This window comes from Lepisosteus oculatus, chromosome 6, assembly GCF_040954835.1.
Source record: "Lepisosteus oculatus isolate fLepOcu1 chromosome 6, fLepOcu1.hap2, whole genome shotgun sequence".
In the NCBI taxonomy this organism is placed as follows: Eukaryota; Metazoa; Chordata; class Actinopteri; order Semionotiformes; family Lepisosteidae; genus Lepisosteus; species Lepisosteus oculatus.
This window is the reverse complement of record NC_090701.1, coordinates 21,474,396-21,496,831: the sequence shown is the minus strand read 5'-3', so window position 1 is coordinate 21,496,831 and position 22,436 is coordinate 21,474,396. Positions and strand designations below refer to the sequence as shown.

At 41.0% G+C, this 22,436-nt stretch overlaps 1 protein-coding gene across 6 annotated transcripts in view; it reads left to right on the top strand.

Annotated features, from left to right (window-relative positions):
- Window positions 1-22,436, top strand: part of asap1b (ArfGAP with SH3 domain, ankyrin repeat and PH domain 1b) — a 152,349-nt gene extending 129,913 nt beyond the window's left edge. For 4 of the 6 annotated variants that reach the window (XM_006634314.3, XM_069191060.1, XM_069191062.1 and 1 more), the window contains 9 exons: window positions 294-361; window positions 1,493-1,600; window positions 4,135-4,360; window positions 7,081-7,251; window positions 10,933-11,008; window positions 11,462-11,520; window positions 16,389-16,882; window positions 19,146-19,268; window positions 20,241-22,436. In XM_006634314.3, the coding sequence (XP_006634377.1) occupies window positions 294-361; window positions 1,493-1,600; window positions 4,135-4,360; window positions 7,081-7,251; window positions 10,933-11,008; window positions 11,462-11,520; window positions 16,389-16,882; window positions 19,146-19,268; window positions 20,241-20,315 (1,400 nt within the window). In that variant the 3' untranslated portion in view covers window positions 20,316-22,436. The remainder of the gene's footprint in view (window positions 1-293; window positions 362-1,492; window positions 1,601-4,134; window positions 4,361-7,080; window positions 7,252-10,932; window positions 11,009-11,461; window positions 11,521-16,388; window positions 16,883-19,145; window positions 19,269-20,240) is intronic. The other 2 variants (XM_069191061.1, XM_015354450.2) reach the window with 2 other exon arrangements.

Sequence of the window (22,436 nt, the reverse complement as noted above, 5' to 3'; positions counted from 1 at the left end):
CTCTTGAGCCAGGAACTTGGAAATACTGTGGTGCAAAGAGAGCGAGCACATTAATTGAAGATAGAAATAAACCTTCTAAGCAGACAAAAATAAATATCTTGGGGTTTTTACTGTCACCACGTGCAGTTGTCATTGTCACAGTATTTTCACTTTACCTGGGCAGTGGCTATGTGCTTGGTTGAAGAGTCCCTAACTAGTTAAAGGGGAGAGGGCAGATGATTTTTTTTTTTGCTGTTTTCAAAGAAAAGATCCATTCCTAATGCCTCCCTAGTGAAAGCTCTTCATCCTTGCAGCAAACCAGAATGGGGAGACGGCACTGGACATTGCCAGGAGACTGAGGAATTCACAGTGTGAAGAGGCAGTAAGTGTTTCATACTGTTTCATAGTGTTTCATACTGTTACGCATTTTTTTTAAAGCTTCATATTGTTGGTCATCTTAGAAGGCAGTCTAGTGTAGTGGGTACATCTCTGGCCTCATACCTGGTGGGTTGTGGGTTAAGTCCCCAGTGTAGACAAGGACCTTGACCCCAGGTGCTCCAGTCTATCCAGCTGTATTAGGGAACCCACTGCTGCAGACACATCCAGGGGGAGAGTCATGTGTTCTCTGCCCAATGAGCCATTGTGTGTAGCTTGAATGGAATAACCTACTTACCTAGTTTTTTTTGGTGGTAAGTCTTCCTTTAACCGAAAGTGACTTTCCTAAAAACATGAAGTGTCTGTCATCATTAACAAGAAGGTGAAAAACAAACCTGTTTGTGAGAAGTTACTCAGAACAGCTTCTTTGAACTGAAAACATAAATTCTGACATTTATTGGTCAGAATTAGTCAGGCTGAGCATTCTGGTCAGCTACAGTCTTTATTCAGTCTTTTGACTATCCAATATTTTAGTATTCTCTATGAAAAATACTATATTCCCTATAAAGCCATTTAATTGTTATTTCCAAGAAGTGTTTTTACTGTTGGATGTGGGTTTTATTTGCCTAGTAATACCCCTACACTTGACTTCAAATCTTTAAAAATTAGGTACTCATAGTAATTTAGTGCTTTCAAGGAATGAGCTCTTATCTAGTTGAACACCAGTGAATGACTTTCTTATTTGCCATGAGAAACACTGTTTCTACCACTAGGTGGCAATGATAATCATGTTGCATTCATTTGTAATGTATCGGCAAAGTTTGGATTCATTCATGTAGTTTGTGAGCGTGTATCCATTCCCTCCTGCATTTTATTGTATTTTTAAAATTTGTGATATTAGTTAAACATCAAATATGGTCAGCGCAGCATTTTTTAAATGTTATTTCATGAAAGACAAATTCAGGTAGTGTATTTCATGAATGTTTTAGCACTACCACTGTATCATGGACTCTAGTGGACCCAGTTCATATGAAAGGAGAATTTGAATGTCAGACGCTGAATATAGCTTGCTGATTGATTATTGCCATGCCGTGTGCTGTTACTAGGTTCACTACAATATCTCGCATGCTTCCCTCAGCTAGTCCAGGCTGCGGCTGGCAAGTTTAACCCTCACGTTCACGTGGAGTATGAGTGGAACCTGAGGCTGGAGGAGATCGATGAAAGCGACGACGACTTGGATGACAAGGTGAGCACAGGAAGCAGACCCACGTCGCAGCTCGACTCATTTCCATTACAAACAAGAGGCAGGGGGTTTGCTACTGTGCTCAAATAACTGTAAGGTGAAACCTGTGCATTGAACAGTGAAATTAAGTGTGGAAAATATGCTGGATCAAGGGAAACTGGCCTTTGGCTAGCAGCAATGCACTCCAGAGGACACCACATTGGCTCAGTGTGACCGGTGTGTGTTAGCGTTGGCTTGTTTGAATGGTAGGACATCGTACTGTACATGGCCACAGTAAGCTGCCCGATCCCCACACTTGTTTCCCTTGGCCTTGTTTGTGTGAGCGTACATTTGTATTACTACACAATACACAACACACATTTTTTGATGCAGTTCTTTGAAAAGGCTTTCTCAGCACCCAACAGTGCAGTTGTCCAAACATCCCTTGGCACTGACCCTGTAGTGCAAATTTCAGCTTTCTGCATGACAGTCCAAATATCAAACTATCAGGTGTCGATGTGTCTGTGTCAGCTCCATTTTATGCTTTGTAACTTGCTCAAGCTGTTTCATTTCTGTGTCAAGACTTAAAACGTTCATGTGGATCTCTTTAAGCATCCCCTTTTAGCCATACAAATATCTGATGCAGATATTTCATTATAGTTCATACAGAAGCCATCTTTTTACATTTGTCTTCTCAAGGTTTTAAAACCACTTTCAGTCCATTCACAAATGGGCAGAGCATGAGAATAGGTTGATGGTTTAAAAAGTAGTGTTTAATATTAATATTTTACATGAATCAATGTAACTGACAACACATTTGAGAAAAATCTAGACAAAGATGCTTAAATAGTAGCGGAGAGTAAAAACAGCCTAAGAGATCAAAAGCCCAAGATCCAGTAAAGGTCATTATGATTAACTTGTAAAGTAACTGTAATAATGTCACTGCTAGTCAGCAGATATTCTCTATTCAGAAATATACCCACTTAATCAGACTGGATCTATGGTCCAGTGGCTCTGTTACTCTTTAAGATCTTATGGACTTGCCCACCTCTCTGCCGAGCTGCAGGTGTTGTCGTGCTGTCTCCAGAACCAGAAAGCCAACTTACTGTGACACCCTGAAGTTCTCTTATGTTCAGATAACTCAACTTTATTTGTCATTATACATACACGGGTGCATAGTATAGTGAAAAGTGTTTCTCTTGCAGGTGCAGTATATAAATCGAAAGTAATACAATAACAATAACAGTGTAAACAACAGTAAGGTCCCAGTGCAAATCGTCAAAACCTGCGCAAATACGCAAACAAACAGGACAAAAACAGTGCAACAGTTCTTGTTCAGGGTTTGTGCTCCTTGTTGTTTCGCCACGATTTCAGATCTTCTTTCATTTTTAGGGATTTCATTTTTAAGGGATGCTACACCGCTCTAGATCTCACTGCACAGCTCCTACACTGGCTGCTTCCGCAGTAGGTCTTATGCTACAGGTTTTCAGAAATTCCACTACTTCAGCAAACTCATTCTCTGTCTTCAACTACTCTGTTAATTGCAGTACTACTCCTGTACAGGATTATTGTACTTATTCCTATTCATCCCCTTCTGGGTGACAGAAAGCTGTTCCTCTTCACCCCTGATCCATCTGGAAAGCAGAGGGGGTGACTGTGCTTTTCAGGGACAGCTGTCCACTCTGCCCCAGGGACCCATTGCCTAGTCATCCTAGCAGCAGGGCTCTTTTCCTGGGTCGCTGTCTCGTCTCTCCCAGGTTGTTTTGTCGTAGGGAGGAAAGCCATGTCGCTCCTGCACTAAGAAATAGGTCGTCACACCTAGTTACCATTATCTGAACTTTTATGTCCGTTACGCTCCCAGGGTTTGCGACGACCCTGCCTTGAAGTGGTGCTCTCGGCGCTGAGAACCTTCCCTGGCTGACGGGGGAAGCAGAGGGCTCCTTCATACACCATGTGGCTAATTCCACATGCCTGATCATCGATTAATATTTGCATGCTCACGTGGAACACCATCCTGCTCCCTGAATCTTGTGCTCTGCGGGGTGTTACTGTTGGCCCCGTGTGTCCTGTATATCAGACCAACTGTTAAAAATACAGAAGACCAGAAAGAGCCTCACTGTAGACAAGCCCAGAGCTTGTGAAAGAGCAGCAGGAGTCTGATAATGTCTAACAAACTGGATCTGAAATACTTCTTCATGGCAGTCTTCTTGTTATGGTACTAGAATGTGCATAGAGTGAAGAAAATTAACACACATATCTGCTCCACTATTGATTTGTTTCTCTGGAGTTACTAAGCATGAGCTTACAGTTTCTAGATATAAATCCAAATATGGGAGGCCTGCAACAGATTTAACAGATATTAAAGTCAGGTACTGTATGTTGGAGTCAGGGCACATTTTGAGGATTTTGCTTGCCGTTACGCTACAGTGTTGGTAAGGAATCATGGTTACACATTTGTACCCGGGGGGTACAGGAAGGCCAGTGAGGGCCCCAGGAAGTGAACCAGCAGCCGAGCCAGCTGAAATGTGTCCTGCCTCTTTGTCGGTTTGCCCTTGCAGCCCAGCCCGATAAAGAAGGAGCGCTCCCCCAGGCCGCAGAGCTTCTGCCACTCTTCCAGCCTCTCTCCCCAGGACAAGCTGGCCCTTCCGGGCTTTGGCAGCCAGCGTGACAAGCAGCGCTTGTCCTACGGCGCCTTCACCAATCAGATATACAGCGCCAGCACCGACTCCCCCACTTCGCCTGGCATCGATGCTCCTCCTCTTCCTCCCAGAAACGCAGGCAAAGGTAGGCACGCGACTGGGACTTCCGTGGTTCTGCGGCTGTCACGCTTGATCAACTTGGTAAACCAGGTGTGAGCTATGGTGCTGTCATGAGAATACATTGTTATTATTCTGTCTGCTGGTTACATACAGTACATAATAGATAGGGATGGCTAATAGGTGTGTTGTGGTCCCTCCGATACTGTTGCCTAAGGATCATACATCAGGAATCGCTTGGATTCTAGAAGAGAATGGCAGACTGATCCTTTTTTCAAAGACAAAATCATGTCACCCTTTGTGCCTGCTTGTGTGGTCTTGGCTCAGATTTATACACTCATAATAGGGGTCTGATCCTTTCCACTAATCGTGACGCTGTAGCACTGCACCTCAGGAGCACAAAACACTGTGTGGTAATGTTTGATTCGTAGTACTATTTTTTATATTTGTTTAATAGGAAAAAAATATTTTTCTGTTTTAACAATTAAGAATTGCTTGGTTTTATTGGCTTGCAACACAGACCTTCATTTGAAGCTTTCCTTTATCCAGTTTATGCAAAGTGGCAAATATGCTGGTAGTTCTTTGTGTCTTTATCTTTTTTAATTTTAGAATCCACACTATATGAAACTCTCTGATGGATTTGAGTGGCATAGCTGGAATGTTGCAATGAAATTTATTTTCAAGGAATGCTTCACATTTGTGGAAACAGAAGCAAAGGCAATTTAGTTCACTTGCAATATTAGCTGTAATTTCTTCTTATGAAGTTATGTGTATGAAGTTATATTTATTACGTTTCTAAGGATCTGGAGGTAAGTAGTTATTTCATAAAAAGCCAATTCCAGGAATGACTTTGCTCTGGGAGATCTATAAGTATGGAAGTTGATTAAATGTTGAAAAATTACAACTTGATGAGTATTGAACTTCAGTATTCCTATGCTAGATTTCATAGAAAAATTGTCAAAGTAAAGGTAATTCTTAACGTTCAGTATAAAATTAAAGCAAAGGAAGTATGAGCATTTTATACAAGTTTAAAAAAGTTTATACAAGTTTTTGAAGACCTACAAACTGTAAAGAGTTATGGAAAAGCATCATCACCATCACTTTCAATAACTGTTTATCCAACTCAGGGTAAATGTGGCCCAGAACCTATCCCAGGAAGAATTGGCCAATAGGCAGGTTACACCCTGGATGGGACACTAGTTCATTGCATGACACTCACAGACACCAGGGCCAGTTTCGCAGAAGCCAATTAACCTACCAGCATTTCTTTGGACTGTGAGAAGAAACCAGAGCACCCAAAGAAACCCACAAGAACACAGGGAGAACATACAAACTCCAGACAGGTAGCACCCCAACAATTGAACCCAGTACCCCAGTGCTGCAAGGCAGCAATGCTAACCAAGCACAACCGTGATTAAGGAAAATCTTGAGACACAAATTAGTTTCAAAACAGAGGGCCGTGTCAAACTGTTAATCAGTGATTTACAATATTAGTTGTACAATGCCTTCTTGCATAAAGTGTACTTATAGCACACATGTAGCAGATGTACTTGATTTGCATACAAAACACCATGAAGAAGGTTGTTTTTAATTGAAAAGTTGTATCACTCCCTGCAATAACACTTCCCAATCCAAACAAAACCCAGTTCTCTTTGTGCTCTAAACTAAACTTCTACATATTCCTCCCTATCAGTAGTTGGGCAGCTAAGATGTTTTTAACTGTCACCCACCAAACTGTCTTTCACCAGTTGGTCAGTGTTAGAGGATGGCAGGTAACCCCTCACTGATTTGTGGGGAATGTGGTTCAGAAAATGTCTACCATCCTCTGTTGCAAGGGCCAAAAATGCATCAATTATGGTAATGTAAGTGAATTTGACTTCTTTAAATGCCAATGCTGTAATCCTTCTTCACTTCATGAATGTACATCTATTGAGAACAGAAGACTGCAGCAGCCAACAGTACAGACATATCTAGAGTAATTTAATTCAATGTTGTTAAACTAAAAAAATGATATTAGAAAAATACATTTGAACTTGCAGTTTGTATTTTTGGCATATTCATCATGATCAAGCATTAAAACACACAGAGAAACAGGGCATTGGCTTTAATTGATTAATTAATCTGAAAGGTTAAAATAATAATCATGTGGGTCATGGGTTACACATTATAAAGTTTTTTGTTGTACTCAATACTGTTTTCTTCAGCAACAGCCTCAACATTTTGAAAACTGTCAAGTATGTGTTTCCTGCACATACTGCAACACCTGTTATGCGTTTGTGGCACCCCGATTCTAGTCCCACAAGTGGTAGCTCCATCTCTTTTGGGTTATATTCTTAAGCACAGCTTTACATTTTAATGAGGCATCTACTGAGAAGTCTTATACTCCTGTATGTTCTTATATGGGTGCATACAAACAAACGTTCCTTCCACAGTCATTTGTTTACTCATAACATTTTTTTTTTAGTTACTGTCGTTTGTTTCTGGGCACGTCAACATTGTATTTTGTCGTCATGTGGTTGTTTCTTGTTGCATGAATCCGTGTGACCATGAAGTCTGAAGGCGAGATTCTGCTGCTCCTGCCCTGGCCTGTTTTTGAGCCAGCACCCCACCCCAAACCCTCCCTTCAAAATAATCCTGTGCCATACCTCTCTATCCACAGAGGAGGCCTGATGCTGTCCACCGATGGCATCAGTGTGTTTGCGTCTGGGGTCCTGCTATAGTAAGCCTGTGTTATCTGTGCTCTTCTAGCTCCTTCTGGCCCTCCTTCCACCCTCCCTCTCGGCTCACAGCCCCCCAGTGGCAGCTCCACCCTGTGTAAGAAGAGACCGCCGCCCCCTCCCCCCGGACACAAACGCACCCTCTCTGACCCGCCAAGCCCTCTACCTCACGGCCCACAGAATAAAGGTGGGATTCCTTGGGGTGAGTCAGTAAAAGAAAAGAAAGAATGAAAGCAAAAAAAAAACCCACGAACACCGGGGTCTCTGTGCGGTGTTAAGTAGTGTAGTGTTTCCATGACTGCACTGCCTAAACCATCACTGCTGTTGCCAACACGACACCACAGGGTTCCTTGTTTTGCTTAGACATTGCCAATTGCAAGCTGAAAGACTCTTAACGCTGTGAACAAATAATTTTGCGTTCTTTCTTGTATCAGTTCTCAGTTTAAACTGTTTTTTGTATTCTGTTGATATTGGGGTCAATTTGTAACTAAGGCCTAAAATGTTGATTAGATTTCCACGAGAATCAACTCAATAAAACAAGTCTCTTATGAATTTCTGAGCATGTGAGCCAAAAACAGTGCCAGTCCTTGTCCTACATAATTTCCCCCGTTCTCTAGGATTCAACAGTGAAATCTGTTTAGAGCCATCTTTGTTTTAACTCTTTCTCATCTGTTGTACTTTTCTGTTTGGTGAGACAGACTGCTGAAGTATTTGAATTGCAAATGTTTCAAAACCGAAAGCTGAAAAGACATTTTTTGAGCATTTGAAAATTTAAAAATGAAAAAACTATATATAAATGAGGTTTGAAATCTACAACAGTAGATATTTCCTGGGTTTTAGTTGTGCAAGGAGCTACAATATAGACAGCATATCTAGGCCTACATTCAGAAAACTTTAAGCACCATGCTTGTGTTTTTTTATTAATAAACAAAACACAACGAAGCCATAAAACTGTGACACAAATCAATAAGGATGATGATCTTAGAACTCCTGACACCTTAACCTTTTAAAACTTTAATGTTGATTTCATACCCTTAGCAGTTAGTTTTTTGTGGTAGTCAGTGATAGTCTTTTCTGTTCCTGAATGAACTGTTTTCAGTTCTTAGAAACCTAATTTAATCAGTTGTGTGTGAAAACCAAACTGGCCTGTTTGGTTTTCTCAGGTGAATTCAGGAGCACAGGGGCAATGGTTGTGAGAGCAATCCGCGGCGTAAAAAGAAATAGAAAATTTTTCTTTTCTCTTTCGGATGCAAATAACAAAAGAATGAATCACCTCTGAAAATGAGACAGTAATTGTTGCCAACTTTGAAAACGGAATTCAAGTCTCTGAATTCTGGAAAAAAGACCAATTTAAGGAAGGGAAGGGTCAGCATTGAATAACTGAAGATTGAAAATTTAGGAGCGTTCTTTGATTTAAAAAAGTCGTGCAAAACCTGAGATCCTCCAGCTTCCACTTCCCAAATCCCGATCAGCCATAGATAAAAAAATCAAGAAAAGAATATTTAAAAATAGAGTAGGTTTCCATGGCTACCTGTAGTCAGTAATGCTTACGTTGGCATTTACTGTCTATAACTCATAAGACTTAACAATATACATAGATTGCATGAAAAAATATGGTAATAAGACCATATGTAGGTCTGCACCCATTCAAAACGTTGATCCAGCTGCCAGATGCGAACTCCAAACTAGTCAGTTGAAGGTAGCTTTTTCTAGTGAGATATGGAGTTTGGCAGGCAAGTGAAAATGTAGAATTAATTCAGGCCCAAATGTATTTTTTACAGGATTGACTTGCACAGGATGAGTCTTTTTTTTTGCTTTTTGGGTTACAAAAATAACAGTATTATGTCCATCAGTCAGTTCATTGCTGGAATGGGATCAAGCAAAAAAAAATATCATTGAGGCAAAGCCTATTAATGAAATAAAAAATAATATTTTTCATCCATTTAAACAATAGTATGAATGAGGAAAACATCCCAATTCCCATTCAGGGGAGGGGCCACAAAGTTCTGCTTCCCAGTCTTTTCAAACCTTTCACTTGAATGCCTGAAAAGTCCTGAGATCTGGTTACCACTACAGCCCAGTTTGGAATTTAAAATGATAAATATATTTCTTGTCCTTCAGTGTCAAGTCCTAGACTGTTTTGTGGGACAGTGTTATGTGTCAAGAACATGTCTTTCCTGTCTGTCACACACTTCCTTTTAAAAGCTGTAACCCAGCAGACCTTGAGTTTCCAGTTGCTTTGTTTTTGCAACCGTAAGCAGCAGGCTGTGTCATTTCCAGAAGTGTGTTGCCATTTTATTGTACATTATGGTGACCATGTGGCGTGAGGCAGTCAACTCCATGATGTCTTTGAGTTTTCCACAGTAAGACGTGTCCAGAGGCGCAGATTGTCTGCATCTCCATTTTCATACTGTGTGGGAGCACTGCTCTTATTGGCTGACCACAGAACATGCATCCATGTAGTTGTATCAGGAACATGTCACTGAAAACATACAGTACTTCAGCACAAACATTCACCATCTAGCTAAGAGTCCTTCTTCCTTTCCAATAAGAAAATGACACTTTGAGGTAGACCTCTCAGGGTGCTCTCCATAAAGTCTGCAGATAGGTGAATTATTTCTAAGTTTTTGTTTTCCTGCACCAGGATTTGTAAAACCCTTTGAGGAAAAGTGCAGATTCTGTGAATAGAAGGCTCAGAAATCGTATTGCCACGTCATGTAACATGCTACTTGGTCAAAGTGTGTGTGTAGGGCAAACCCAGAAATCCAAGACAGCCATCTCTCAGCCAATAACCATATAAATAATAAATAATATAACTATTTTTAATCAGATGAGTCATTGTGAATCACTCTAAAAAGTGAACAGTATACTTCAAAATGTTAATAATAATTATGCTAACATTATCATGTAGTAAAAACAGAAAGATGAAGATTTTTAGTTAAACTAATTAAGAGTGTGTGCCATAATATATGAAATTTGTGTATTTACAATGTATTCAGTATTTGAAAATATTGCTTTTAAGTTAGTTAATTACATTTTTTTCTGGCTTAGTGTCTGTCTTGAACTCCCCCACTGCACTGACAGCAGTGTTATCATCTTCCAGACTAGGACTCTGCACCTCTTCTCTTGCAAAGCCAAAATGTCCACTGGTTCTCATTCCTGCTGAACTCTGAATGACTTCATTGGAGCAATCATTTGCTTAATCAGGAGAGGCAAGCTTTCCAGATTTCTGCTTATCAGTCATTGAAGGCTGTCTTGAAAACCAGCTGATCTGCTGCTATCCAAGATACCAATTACAGCAGTAATTTTGTTGTCACTGGACCAGTAGGTGGTGATCTTCCCTCTGGACTAGAATGGACCACAACATTGTGCTGTAGCTGTCCTTTGTATTTGATGACTTGATAACAAGCATCCTGCGGCACTGTTCGAAGGGTAGAAGTGTTATACTTGGTAACCTTGGTAACGTGGTAAATTCCACGTGTCATCCAGGTGGGGACTGCTCTTCAGTAACGGATGGCGTTTCCCCTCCTATATGTATCCTATTTATTAGATAAAGCCACCCACAACACAGTTTACACAGCTGGTAAATAATGGGGGTGCTTTTCAGTGTCGGTCTGAAAGTTGTAGTTGCAATGTTTTCTGCAGAGGGGAAATGAGTCTGTAGCAAAAGCAATATTTTCAATTATTGTAAGTTGTATTTCCTGCTTGCCAGACAAAACCATCTTCTCTCAGACTATTACTACCTTGGATAACTGCACAAGATTCACATATACTGCTCTTTGCTTTGTTTTATTGACTGCAGTATAATGTTTAGTACAAGACATCTGGTTAATGCTGACTCAGCTTGGCATTGGGATTAATCTGCTTTCATCTAATGTTACAGGAAATGACTCCACTCCACCTTCAGTAAACAAAGCGTCTTCTGGGAACAAGTTTGAAGGTATTCTTCAGCAACAAAGGTATGGCGATGAGCTTAAGCACCCCAGCATTTTGGGACCCTTTTTATAGTGGTACTCAATGAAAAAAAGTGTGTTTTATTCTGATGGACATGATCTTTGCATACACCTAATTTTCTCATAATTGTCAGTGGTTAATAAATAAGCCTTTCAAACTGTATGGCTAAAATTGAGGCCACTTTGACCACTTCAACTGCCAATTTATAAATGTGCACATCAGGAACATTAGTTTTTTTTTTCATCTTTGATTGATGTAATGTACGTTTAGTAATATACAATATGGAACTAGAACAGAAATAACTTGTGAGATATGAATAGCTTTCTTAACAAGAGAAAGAACTTGGAAAGTTCTTAACCTTCCTAAAGGTCAACACTGAATTCCACTGAGAAGAATGATAGGTGACTTTGATTACAGGAAGCACTAATGTTTTTGTTGTCTTGTGTTTTTTTTTTAAGCACTAGCACTACAAAATCCACACTTGGCCCGAGAGTTCTTCCCAAACTACCTCAGAAAGGTAAGCAACGGTCCAGTTTGTAGTACTGGAGTTTGAAAGAGTCTCGAGATTTGCAAGGCTTTCTGACAGAATACTGTCGCAGTTAGCCAGATTTAGCCACCCCTATACCATTACATCATATACTAAAAGTAGATGGTATGTATGATTAAAAGACATACAGTAAGTAACCCTCCTTTATATGACAGTTAAAGTACTAATGCATTGGCTTCATGTTAATTTAAATAATATTGATCAACTGAAAGGGACAACAGTAATCACAAGCTTATAGTAATCAGTTAAAACAAACTATGTGAATCCCCCCTCTGTGTCCAGCCTGCACTTTCTCTCTGCTTTCCTGATTAGCACGTGTTGTAATGAAAAAGGCAATAAAACTGTCAGGAGGCCTGTAAACTCATCTCCAACCTGTCATTCCCCGTACTTCCGACCCAGAACCGTTTGTTACAATCCAAAAACAAGACCACCCTAATATGCGGATACTGGGTAGTGGGTACTTGGGCACGCATCAGGGAGAACTTCACTCACTAGCTAAATTTATCTCTCAATCCTACTCTGTTGCACCACTCATTTAAGAGTTGCAGTTAACATCCTTCAGTTCAGTGTTACCTAGCTCTGCTTCTCTTTCAAGACCAAGACCCTATTGGCCAGACCGAATCGTGAATTTGCGCATGTTAACATCGCAGATGTTGAGACCCTTACTGTGATATTGGATAATAATTATGTGTTATAAAGTTGCAAAAATACAGACCCTCCTGAACCACAAATCATGCCACAAACATACCCAGATCTAGTTGCAAACACCACATATTTAAAATATTTACGACATCATAAAATCTCTTAATAGTTTATATTCAAGAAACTTGAACGTCCACCGCAGACAGCTTGAATGCAGATCATAATAGAAGATGATGATTAGAAGAGGATCTTGTGTACAGTATATAAGCTTAGCCTTGTGCCAGGAATCGCTCATGCTGGCCTTGTTTATGTCACCGTACACCAGTACAGTGTGTCATTGTTTGGATCTGAACTTGTTTTGCCTTTTATTAGTCAAGACATTACAACAGCAAGGACAATTGAAGCAAGAGTGCCAAGGTTTACAATATCAATCTTATTGCATCGCATGTGCAGCCATGTCAGTGTTAAATTGCTAAAAAAGAGTGTTTCAAATGCTTTTCTGCACTAGGGAAAGATTAACCTATATGTTTGTGAAAACGAGCAAACCTTTTAAGCTTTTGTTAGGTTGCAAGGTATTTTAAACACAAATATACTTGAAGCAGTAATAAATGGATTTCCTTGTTTATAGATGACTCTTGAAACAGGAATATTTCAGCTTTTTAAAGCTATCGGGCATGCGAAACAGATGTTAGGGGGCAGTGCGGCATTGACGTGTCTTCACCAGTTTGAGCTGGCGTTTTGCCTGCCCTGACGCAGGGGAGGCAACTGGTGTAAGGACAGTAGGACAGTGAAGCCTATTGCCAGTCAAAAGGAGCCCAGGGCTTTGCCAGCAGTCAGATCAGGATGTGCCCTGAGCTGACGGTGCAGTCTGGGAGAGCAGTAGAGCAGGCAGCGAGGGGAGGACCCTCGGGAGTCTAGGCGACACTTGGAGAGGACGGAGTCTCGACAAAACTCTGAATGTGTGTCTCAAGTGGATTTCGTTCCTTCTTCATCCCCCGCTTAAGTGACAGGATAATCCATCTCGGCCTACATTTAAAATAACCGATGAGCAAACTTAACGCTGCAGGAATCCATAATATAGACTGATACAAATACAGTGTGTTAATTCAATGATTTCATGTCATGTCAAGACAACAGAGTGAAACTGTTACATTTTACTGAATATGTATCTAAAACTACAATCTGTATATCATATATACTGTATACAGTATAAAATTCAATACAAAGCAAACAATTATACTGACAAATGATAGAGTATATATAGTCAATGTAATCTATGTAATCATTTAAATTGTAAATCAATTGAATTAATTAAATTTAGTTCTGATACCTTGTCAGGATCATGGTTGGCTGTGGCTCAAACTAAGGATGAGACTTCTACAGTGTTTATCTTCGTAGTAATTTATTCTTGTGTCTGCCATTATTGTTATCCATCCATTTTCTAACTTCTTCATCCAATTCAGCGTTGTTTGGGCAAGCAAGATGCAAGGCGGGATAAACCCTGGCTGGGACGCCAGTGGGTCTCAGGGCTAATTTCCCCAGGAGCCAATTAACCTGCCAGTATGTTTTTGGAGTACGACAGCAAGCCGGAGGACCGGCAAACATGGGGAGAACATCGAACCTCTAAACCGATAGCACTTCATCTCCAAAATTGAGGGTCACAGCGAAACTTGGCAGCAATTCTGACCATTGCGCCATTGTGATGCCCATTATTATTGTTGTTGTTGTTGTTGTTGTTGTTATTATGATAAGTTCCTCTCACCGGATATTTTTTGCCAGTATTTTGTAAATCCAGATCTCAACAAGAGATCGAAGCGATTTACCCTAACACCTTACGAAGGATGTGTGCAGTGCCCATTAGTGCAATCTTCTGCTGATGGATGGCCTGGGAGCACCAAAAGGTTATGATCAAATCCCTTTTTGAGTGTCCCTCAAAAGTGCTTCAACTACAGTATGACGGGCACAACTCTTGTCTTCACATTCCACATCCCGCTGATCTCAGCTTCCAAGTCCTTGTATTTACTCAGTTCCTCAATTTCTTTAATCATGATGTTCGAGTCATCTGGAATGCCTATATCGATCAGCAGGCATGTTTTCTCTTTCTTGTCATGCAGCACAATGTCAGGACGGTTTGCTAGTATTTTTCGATTTGTGAATATGGGCACCTCCCACACGACGGTAATATCAGCGGTGTTGACAACCTTTTCGGGTACGTGTTCGTAGTACTTGCCAGGCTGTTGTATCCCCAGATGCTTGCACATTGTCCAGTGGATATAGCTGGCCACCTTGTTATACTGGTATACTCGGACAGTGCAAATGTTGTACAGCCAGCAATAGTATGGCTAACATGTTCTTCTGCATTATTGGACATTCTGCATTTTCTATCAACTGGCTGTTTCAAGATGTTCTTCTGGTAGTATCTGGTGTTGAGTGCTTGGTCCTGAGCTGCAATAATCAGGCTTTCTGTCTCTCCTTTTAGACTAGAACTGTGTAACCATGCCAAAGACGCCTCTTTATTATTATTACTATTATTATTATTATTATTATTATTATTATTATTATTATTATTATTATTATTATTATTATTATTATTATTATTATTATTATTCATGGTGGTACAGTGGTTAGTATTGCAGCCTTGCAGTCCTGGGGGCCTGGGTTCAGTTCCGCACCTGGGATGCGATCTTAAAGCTGCTCTAGGTGTGGCATGGTGAGAGGCAGAGCCCTTCAAACACCAGTCGTTGACCGTTGGTGATTTGATCAGCGACGGCTGCGGGTGGGCTTCCAGTCATGTTATTCAGCAAGGCTGACCTCTGCATGCATATTTCTGCGATTTGGGAAGCTAGCAGGCAATACAGGCTTACTTTGCTCATCCATTGCCCTTGAGGGACTGGGAGTAATAGCGACAAACCCGGAGGGAGTTGGTCGCTTCAAAGTCTTACCGCTTGACTTGAGCTGTGTGTCTTGCCTTTGTGATTACAAGCTACACTGCAAGTGGAATGAAGTGGCTGCATGTTTAGATATTGCAGACTGACTGAGTGCAGAAGGTGGTGGCAGCTGCAATGGCCGTGGCAGAGCACAGTCCAAGTGCGTTTAGTGTTCCCTCTGGTAATATTTCCAGATTGCAGGCTGGGGGCGCCAGGAGTGCAGACATCTGTTAGTAAATGAAGCCTGGTGGCACAAGGCAAAGGCTGTATGCCCACTCGGTGTCCATGGCCAAATTGAGCGCAAAGTGCGGTCCATCCCCGACTAAAGTCAACGAGCAGACTGGCTGGGCGTCATGAGCGCCAGCAACTGTTACATACTGTATATCTTTGTTGAATGTTTGTGGGTTGTGAAACACTGATGGTGACTGGAGGGTGTCTGCTATGGTAGAGAAGACACTACGGAGCCAGAAGCTCTGATCTCTGTGTCCGTTGTGGGATATGGAATATGTGTGTCATTCAGAGATCCTAAGTCTAGCTATCACTCCAAAACAGCATGAAAGACACAATAACTGACAGCAGCTAGGTTAATAACACAGAATACCTCAAATCTAGGGTGAATACCCCAGAAGGAGGCCATATACAACACTATCCTCAGAGGAGAGTGCGTGAAGAGGGGAATTATCTCTAAGGTTAGAGTGGAAAGTATGCCTGACCATCTGTGGAGGAAGAGGTGATGTCATGGACCTGCCTGGATCAGCCCCAAAGTGTAATCCACACTACACAACATACAGTAACAGAATGTTCCCCCCATGTGTTTTGGGGTTTCCTCCCATGGCACAAAAACCTACTGGTAGTTTAACTGGCTATTGGGGAAAATTAGTTACGGTTGTGAGCGTGTGTGTTTGTATCTATGTATGACTGGCTTCCCGTCCAGGGTGTATCCTGCTTTGCGCCCTTTGCTTGCCAAGATAGGCTCCGCCTCCCCTGCAATTGATGATAATAATGATGATCTGGGAGTTTACAAGGTAAACAGCATTAGGTTTTTCTAATCTTTATTGTCCCATATAAACAGTGAGAGCAAAGTCCCATTTCTAATGATGACCTGGAGATATTTTTGAATTGTTTATACGTTTAGATGAGTGACGTCAGTCAATTATTTGTTAATAAACAAAGAATTAACGGAAAGGGTTACCGATTTGAAATTACTTTTGTTCTAATCATCACAGCAACAACAAGGCCAATCCGTAAATTGTGTTCCTTCTCTTGCAGTGGCATTAAGAAAAATCGACACCATCCATCACCCTTCCATAGATAAGTCCAACCAGCAGCCCGATGTGTTTCAGAAGTCTCCCCAGGCTGCAGAGATCCCTCCGAAAGTTCCCTTGCCAGAGAAGCCGCAGCCAGGGGACCTGCCCCCCAAGCCGCAAGTTGGGGATCTGCCGCCCAAACCAGGAGAACTGCCTCCCAAACCCCAGCTCTCTGACCTGCCCCCCAAACCGCTGCTCGGAGACCTCCCTCCGAAGCCTCAGGTCAAGGACCTTCCTCCCAAACCTCAGCTGTCAGAGGTACCCCCTAAACCCCCAGGTACAGACACCCCTCAGAAGTCCCTCCCTGGAGAATCGGCACCCAGACCACCGCCTTCTGACAGCCCTGGATCCAACCAGCTGGGCGAGGCCGCTCCCAGACAGCTCTCGGAGGACACCAATGGCACACCACCCGCCGTGATGGAGATGCCAGTTCCTCTGCCCAGGAAAATCAACACGGTCAGTGAAGAACCTTCCTTGTCTGCCATTTTAAGAGCCGGGAGGCTGAGAGAGTGGGGCTTTGAACAGGCAGTTAGTTGTAGGGAAACCTGAGATTGAGACTTAGATGTCCTCTGTCAGTCCTGAATTCTCTTGAATCTTTCTTTTCAGTACGCTTTCAGTACAAGTACTCACTCTGAGTCTAGGTTGAGCTCTATGTGCCCAGATGAATCAGTTAGCCATAACTCTATTAACATCACAGCATCACCTTCGGCTTCCCAGGCACCTGCAGGCCAGCAGTGATGTCAGTGAGAGACCTGTTGCTCCTCTATTATGTTATTTGTAATCTTGGAACTGAAAATGATTTTTTTCCCATGTGTGTACCCTCACAATTTGGAATTGGCAATTGCTGAGCAGTTTGTCTTACCTCTATGACTTCTGCATCAGCAGTAAGAGATCAAGGACTATTCATGCACCCCTGCTGCACACCCTCTTAGCTACTTGTCACACAAGCTACATGTGACATGATGCGTGATGGCACACTAAATCTCACGGCTGGAAATGGCTGAATAGCATTTACTGTTGAATAGCAAACTCAGGATACCCAAGCCAACTCAAGCCTGCTCAACCCTAATGGAACTAAGCCCTTTGGGAATCCTAGATGAAGCTGACTAATGAAACAGCCAAGTCTCAACTTACTAGTGTCTGTGCAGGGCATAGCATGTGCTCTTTTACTGCTCAAATGCCATAGAAATCCTTTAAACTGACATATTTGTAATGCGAGGGATGCAGCTTACCAAGAGCGAAATAACTGGAGGAGAGGAGAGACATAACTTAAAAGGTAAAAGGTAACTCTGCTTCGCTTTTGTGAAATATTCTTACGTGTCATTTTCAGAGGTTTTTTATTGCTCAGACGTCATTCCAGTTTAATTATATTCTAGAAGGGATTCTTATAGAATATGCAGAGATAACTGACAGTTCTTTATGTGTACTGTAGGTTAGATTGGTAAATGCTCAAAATCCAATAATAATTATTACTAAATTAGATCAAGCATCTGATAAAGCATAATTTGTGTTGTGTTGCCCAAAAGCCAAGAGAAATCCAAGTGAGTTTTCTTATTACTTTTAGTGGTTTGGAGAAAAAAGTTTTCATTCTGGCTGGGGTTGATAGAAGAGGAAATAGGTCAGGGAAGAGAAGTGAACTTGTCAAGTTTCTGTGCCCGTCTCAGATTTGGGACCTTTCTTTGGGACTATTCAAGCTGGTGTTCAGAGTGCTAAAGACATATTGACTGCCTTAAAGTAACTTTTTTCTATCCCTTTCATTACTTAATGGCTTAAATTGAGTACACCATTACAACTACTCCATACTAAAGATCAGCTACTGTATGTTATTGAAAATTGTGACAGAACATGATGTTAAATCTAATTTCCTCATAAAATTAATGGGGTAAGATGTCAGGGAAACATTTTTCTGTCAGACAAATCTTATACAGGAATAAGATTTAAATATTTTAAAATGTACTCATCAGTGATCTGATCTTGGCATTATTCCACATTGCCACAGTAGTTGGAATAAGATACCAGGATTTACCACGTACTGTACTTGCCTGCATCAGAACGCCTTAATTATGGAGCTGCTAAGCAGACGTTCTGGGGGAGGTCAAATTGTAATTTTGCACATCTGCTCTCTTAAGCAGACAGAACGTTGAGAACCAAATACTGCATGACTTATACAAGCTCTAAAAGGTCAACAAATTAATAAAACCACATTTAGTGGGTGTATGTGTGTGTTTGCGCAGGAGTTCAACCAAGTGCAAAATAATTTTTGCTGGAAGTTTTTAAAGTAATAACAAATGAGTTAAAACAACAAACACATACAATGACACAAAAGGCTATTGGGTATGAAGTCATGATAGTATAATCCCTTTGAAAAATCTGGGTAGATAGTGCCATCCAGTGTGCCTTCTGAGTGAACACTTTGTTTTCCAGGATGTAATTGTATTTTTTGTAACCTAGAGACAATATTTTCACAGTCGACAATCAGTCCACCACAATGGGATCTAATTTTGTCTAGTCTCGTTTCAAGTGTGACGTAATGGTATTGCTGAAAGTACTTTGTTTAAGCTTTGTCAGAATCCCATCTAAAACTGTGCTTGTGGAAACTGAGGGCACCCGGAGTGGAGTCATGGGCATTTATTCGGAACTCCTCTCTTGTGGATTTGAGCTCTGAAACTATTTACTGGTATAGCATACTGGAAAGAATAAAAGAGTGGTCTGCTTCCAGGGCAAGAACAAAGCAAGGCGGGTCAAGACTATCTATGACTGCCAGGCCGACAATGATGATGAGCTGACGTTCGTGGAGGGAGAGGTGATTATTGTTACTGGAGAGGAGGACCAAGAGTGGTGGGTGAGTACAGAAAAAATATAATGACAAAAATTAGGTCATTAACTAATACTTTAACCGTTACAATAAATTTTTTAGAATAATAGACTTTGTGGCAAGAAGTCTAAAGTTTATATCTCACTTCTGATTTTACAGAAAAAAGAACATAATAATCATTCCTAACATTTATGTAGCACTTTTCTGGACACTTCACTCAAAGTGCTTTACAGGCAATCCCCACCTGGATGATGCGACGGCACCCATAGTGCGCCAGTATGCTCACCACACATCAGCTATCAGATGTGAAGAAGCCAGTTCATAGTTGGGGATTATTAGGAAACCACAATAGGTCAAATCCAAGGGGAACACTTAACACTCCTACTCTTTTCAAGAAGTGCCCTGGGATTTTTTATGACCACAGAGAGTCATGACCTTGGTTTTATGTCTCATCTGAAGGATGGTGCCTCTTTACAGTATAGTGTTCCTGTCACTATACTGGAGCATCAGGACCCACACAGACCACAGGGTGAGCGCCCCCTACTGGTCCCACTAATACCACTTCCAGCAGCAACCTTAGCTTGCCTGGAAGGTCTCCCACCCAGGTATTGGCCAGCCTCACACCTGCTTAGCTTCAGGGTTGTGCCAGTTGTGATTTGCAGGGTGATTTAGCTGTTTTGACTATTTTGTTATGAGCACAAAAGAGCAAGTCTCTTGTATGACATTAACCATCTCAGACTGGGATTTGTTAGGGACCACGTGTCACTGGGGCTGAAGGTGGACCTTAATGCTTTTGAGCGTCTCTAACATTAAAGACGCTTGTTTGGAAAACAGCAGAAGTTTCACTGGCCTTAATTATTAGTCCATATTGCCGTCTTATTGGGGGTAATTTGTAGATATCAAACTAAAGAAGGAGTGAGGGATCTAGATTCAAACACTTGTCCTACGCGAGTGCGGAGAGATCTTTGAGTGTTCGGTTTTATGTGCTTTTGTTCACAGATCGGGCACATTGAAGGGCAGCCTGAGAGAAAGGGCGTGTTCCCCATGTCTTTTGTTCACATCCTTTCTGATTAGCGACCAGCTGGACCTGCACAGGGCACATCATTCATGCACCGCACTATGCTTCCTTCCTGCAAAGAGTAAGACTGCTGCCACCCCACAGCCCTGGGCACCTCATTGTGTATATAGCAGCTGTTAAAATAATAAAAGAGAACGAGAAACACAAAAGATAAAATAAATCATGTAGGTTCACCTTATGAGGTGTAAAGTACATAGATATTGTAAATATACTGTGTTATCCTGCCTTTGCCAGTATTATCATAGCCTTGGAACCTGGCCTTACTGGGTTTGCTGTAGCCATCCTTGGAATCTAGCACTTACGTAACATCTCTGTCTTTGCTGTTCAGCTGTATGTATGTACATACATATACATATATATGCATATACACTCATACAAAAAATGCCCTGCCTGCGCTTACAAAGCTTGGGCAGTCTTGTTCAAAGTTCTAACCCGTATAAGCTTGACTGTCTTAACGTTAAGATCATCTCTGTGTTTCTCAGTAACATTGCAAGATCAGGAAAAACAGACGCATAAAGGAGTAAATTAGTCTTTAAGTCTTCACTTCTCTCTTAAAAAAGAGAGTGCAGGACTGAAAAATGTGGTAAGATGGTTGTGTAACTTCCACAGAGCTTACCAAGAATGCACGTCAAAGGATGAAATATATATTCATTAAATGTATTCCTAATCCTCGCTTGCATAATATTTTTGTTAATGAATGTGCTTCGTATACACTGTCACAAATGTCCAGACAATATCAGCATTAGCGACAGCTGTCAGACTACTTGAAGTCGTTCCATCTTTAGACAGTCCAGAAGATGGCAATTTTGTTTTATATTTTTCACCTACTGTCCTAAGCTGGTTGCACTAAAAATCCTTCAAATTTGCATGGATTTCTTAAAAACTTTGTATATTCTGTCTCTTTCATGACTTGTCCGACTCTGATTAGAAACTGGAACGTTCCTTTGGTGAAGTGGCTCTGGTATATGTTCCTCTCTAGTTTCATGATACAAGTTGTATTGTGATCCAAACTAAATGATGCATCTCACACCTGAACATCTTGCGAAATTTCCTGTCATTCGCAAGTGAGGGCATTTCCATTTTGTTCTGGAGGTGCACTCTGTGTAACGGTATCCCTCTGGTGTCTGGACACCTGTCTGGAGCTATCTGGCAGGATAGCGTATACATGCACATATACAGTATCTAGGTATTACAGTGTCCTAGCATGTGGTCTTCTCTGGAAGGTATGAGGACATTATTAAACTTTTGTGATATATTGGATTGTGAAATATGTTTTTAGAAGCTCAGCAGTGGCTGGCGAAGGTATTAATAGAATCATGCTGTACCAGAATCTTATTGTGCCTCATTAATTGTTGTATTTTATTTAACTGTGCAGGGGAATGAGCAATTTGCATTAGCTATTAAAATCCTTATTGTATTAACAAGAAACAGTACATTGCTATATGAAAGCTTCCAGTGTTATTTAATGTTCCTGGTCCATTACATTTTAAAGTTAACGTATATGCTGTATATCCATTTGAAAGTGTGTGAAAATTCACTTCAACGAGTATTGAAAATAAAGTAATTTTTATATGTAGAATACAGTTTGTCCCATAGCTGGAAATTCAAAACTGGATTTCAGATTATAATTTCCAAAAAACAAATTTCCCACCTGTTAAACAAATTAAATATAAACCTTGGGCAAGAATATACCCAATGAACAATTTGTGTAGATGTTTAGGCTTGGACCGTGTTCATATTTCTTTGAAAAGAAACAAAAAATAACAGGAGTGCAATTGTATTTTAGTGAATATTTATTTCATCCAGAAGAACGATGGGGGACTCTCTCTCAGAGGAGCCTGTCAAATGTCAACTTCTGCACAAGGATCTTTTTTTTTTAAAGCTGTTCTGTTGTAAATGGCTCTGGATATGCTTTTAAATGGGTTTGCCATGACTGTTTTTACATATTTAATTGTGAGAAATAACTGGACTAGATGTAAACCTTCAGATTTGACTTCTGCTCAGCTGCCAGTTCTGGTTCCAGTATTGAGTTGTGCTGTTTGAATAGAGCAGTCAAGAAGGACTTCCACCCTGTCATTCCATTTTATCAATTAATAAAAGTTTTATGTTGAAGAAAA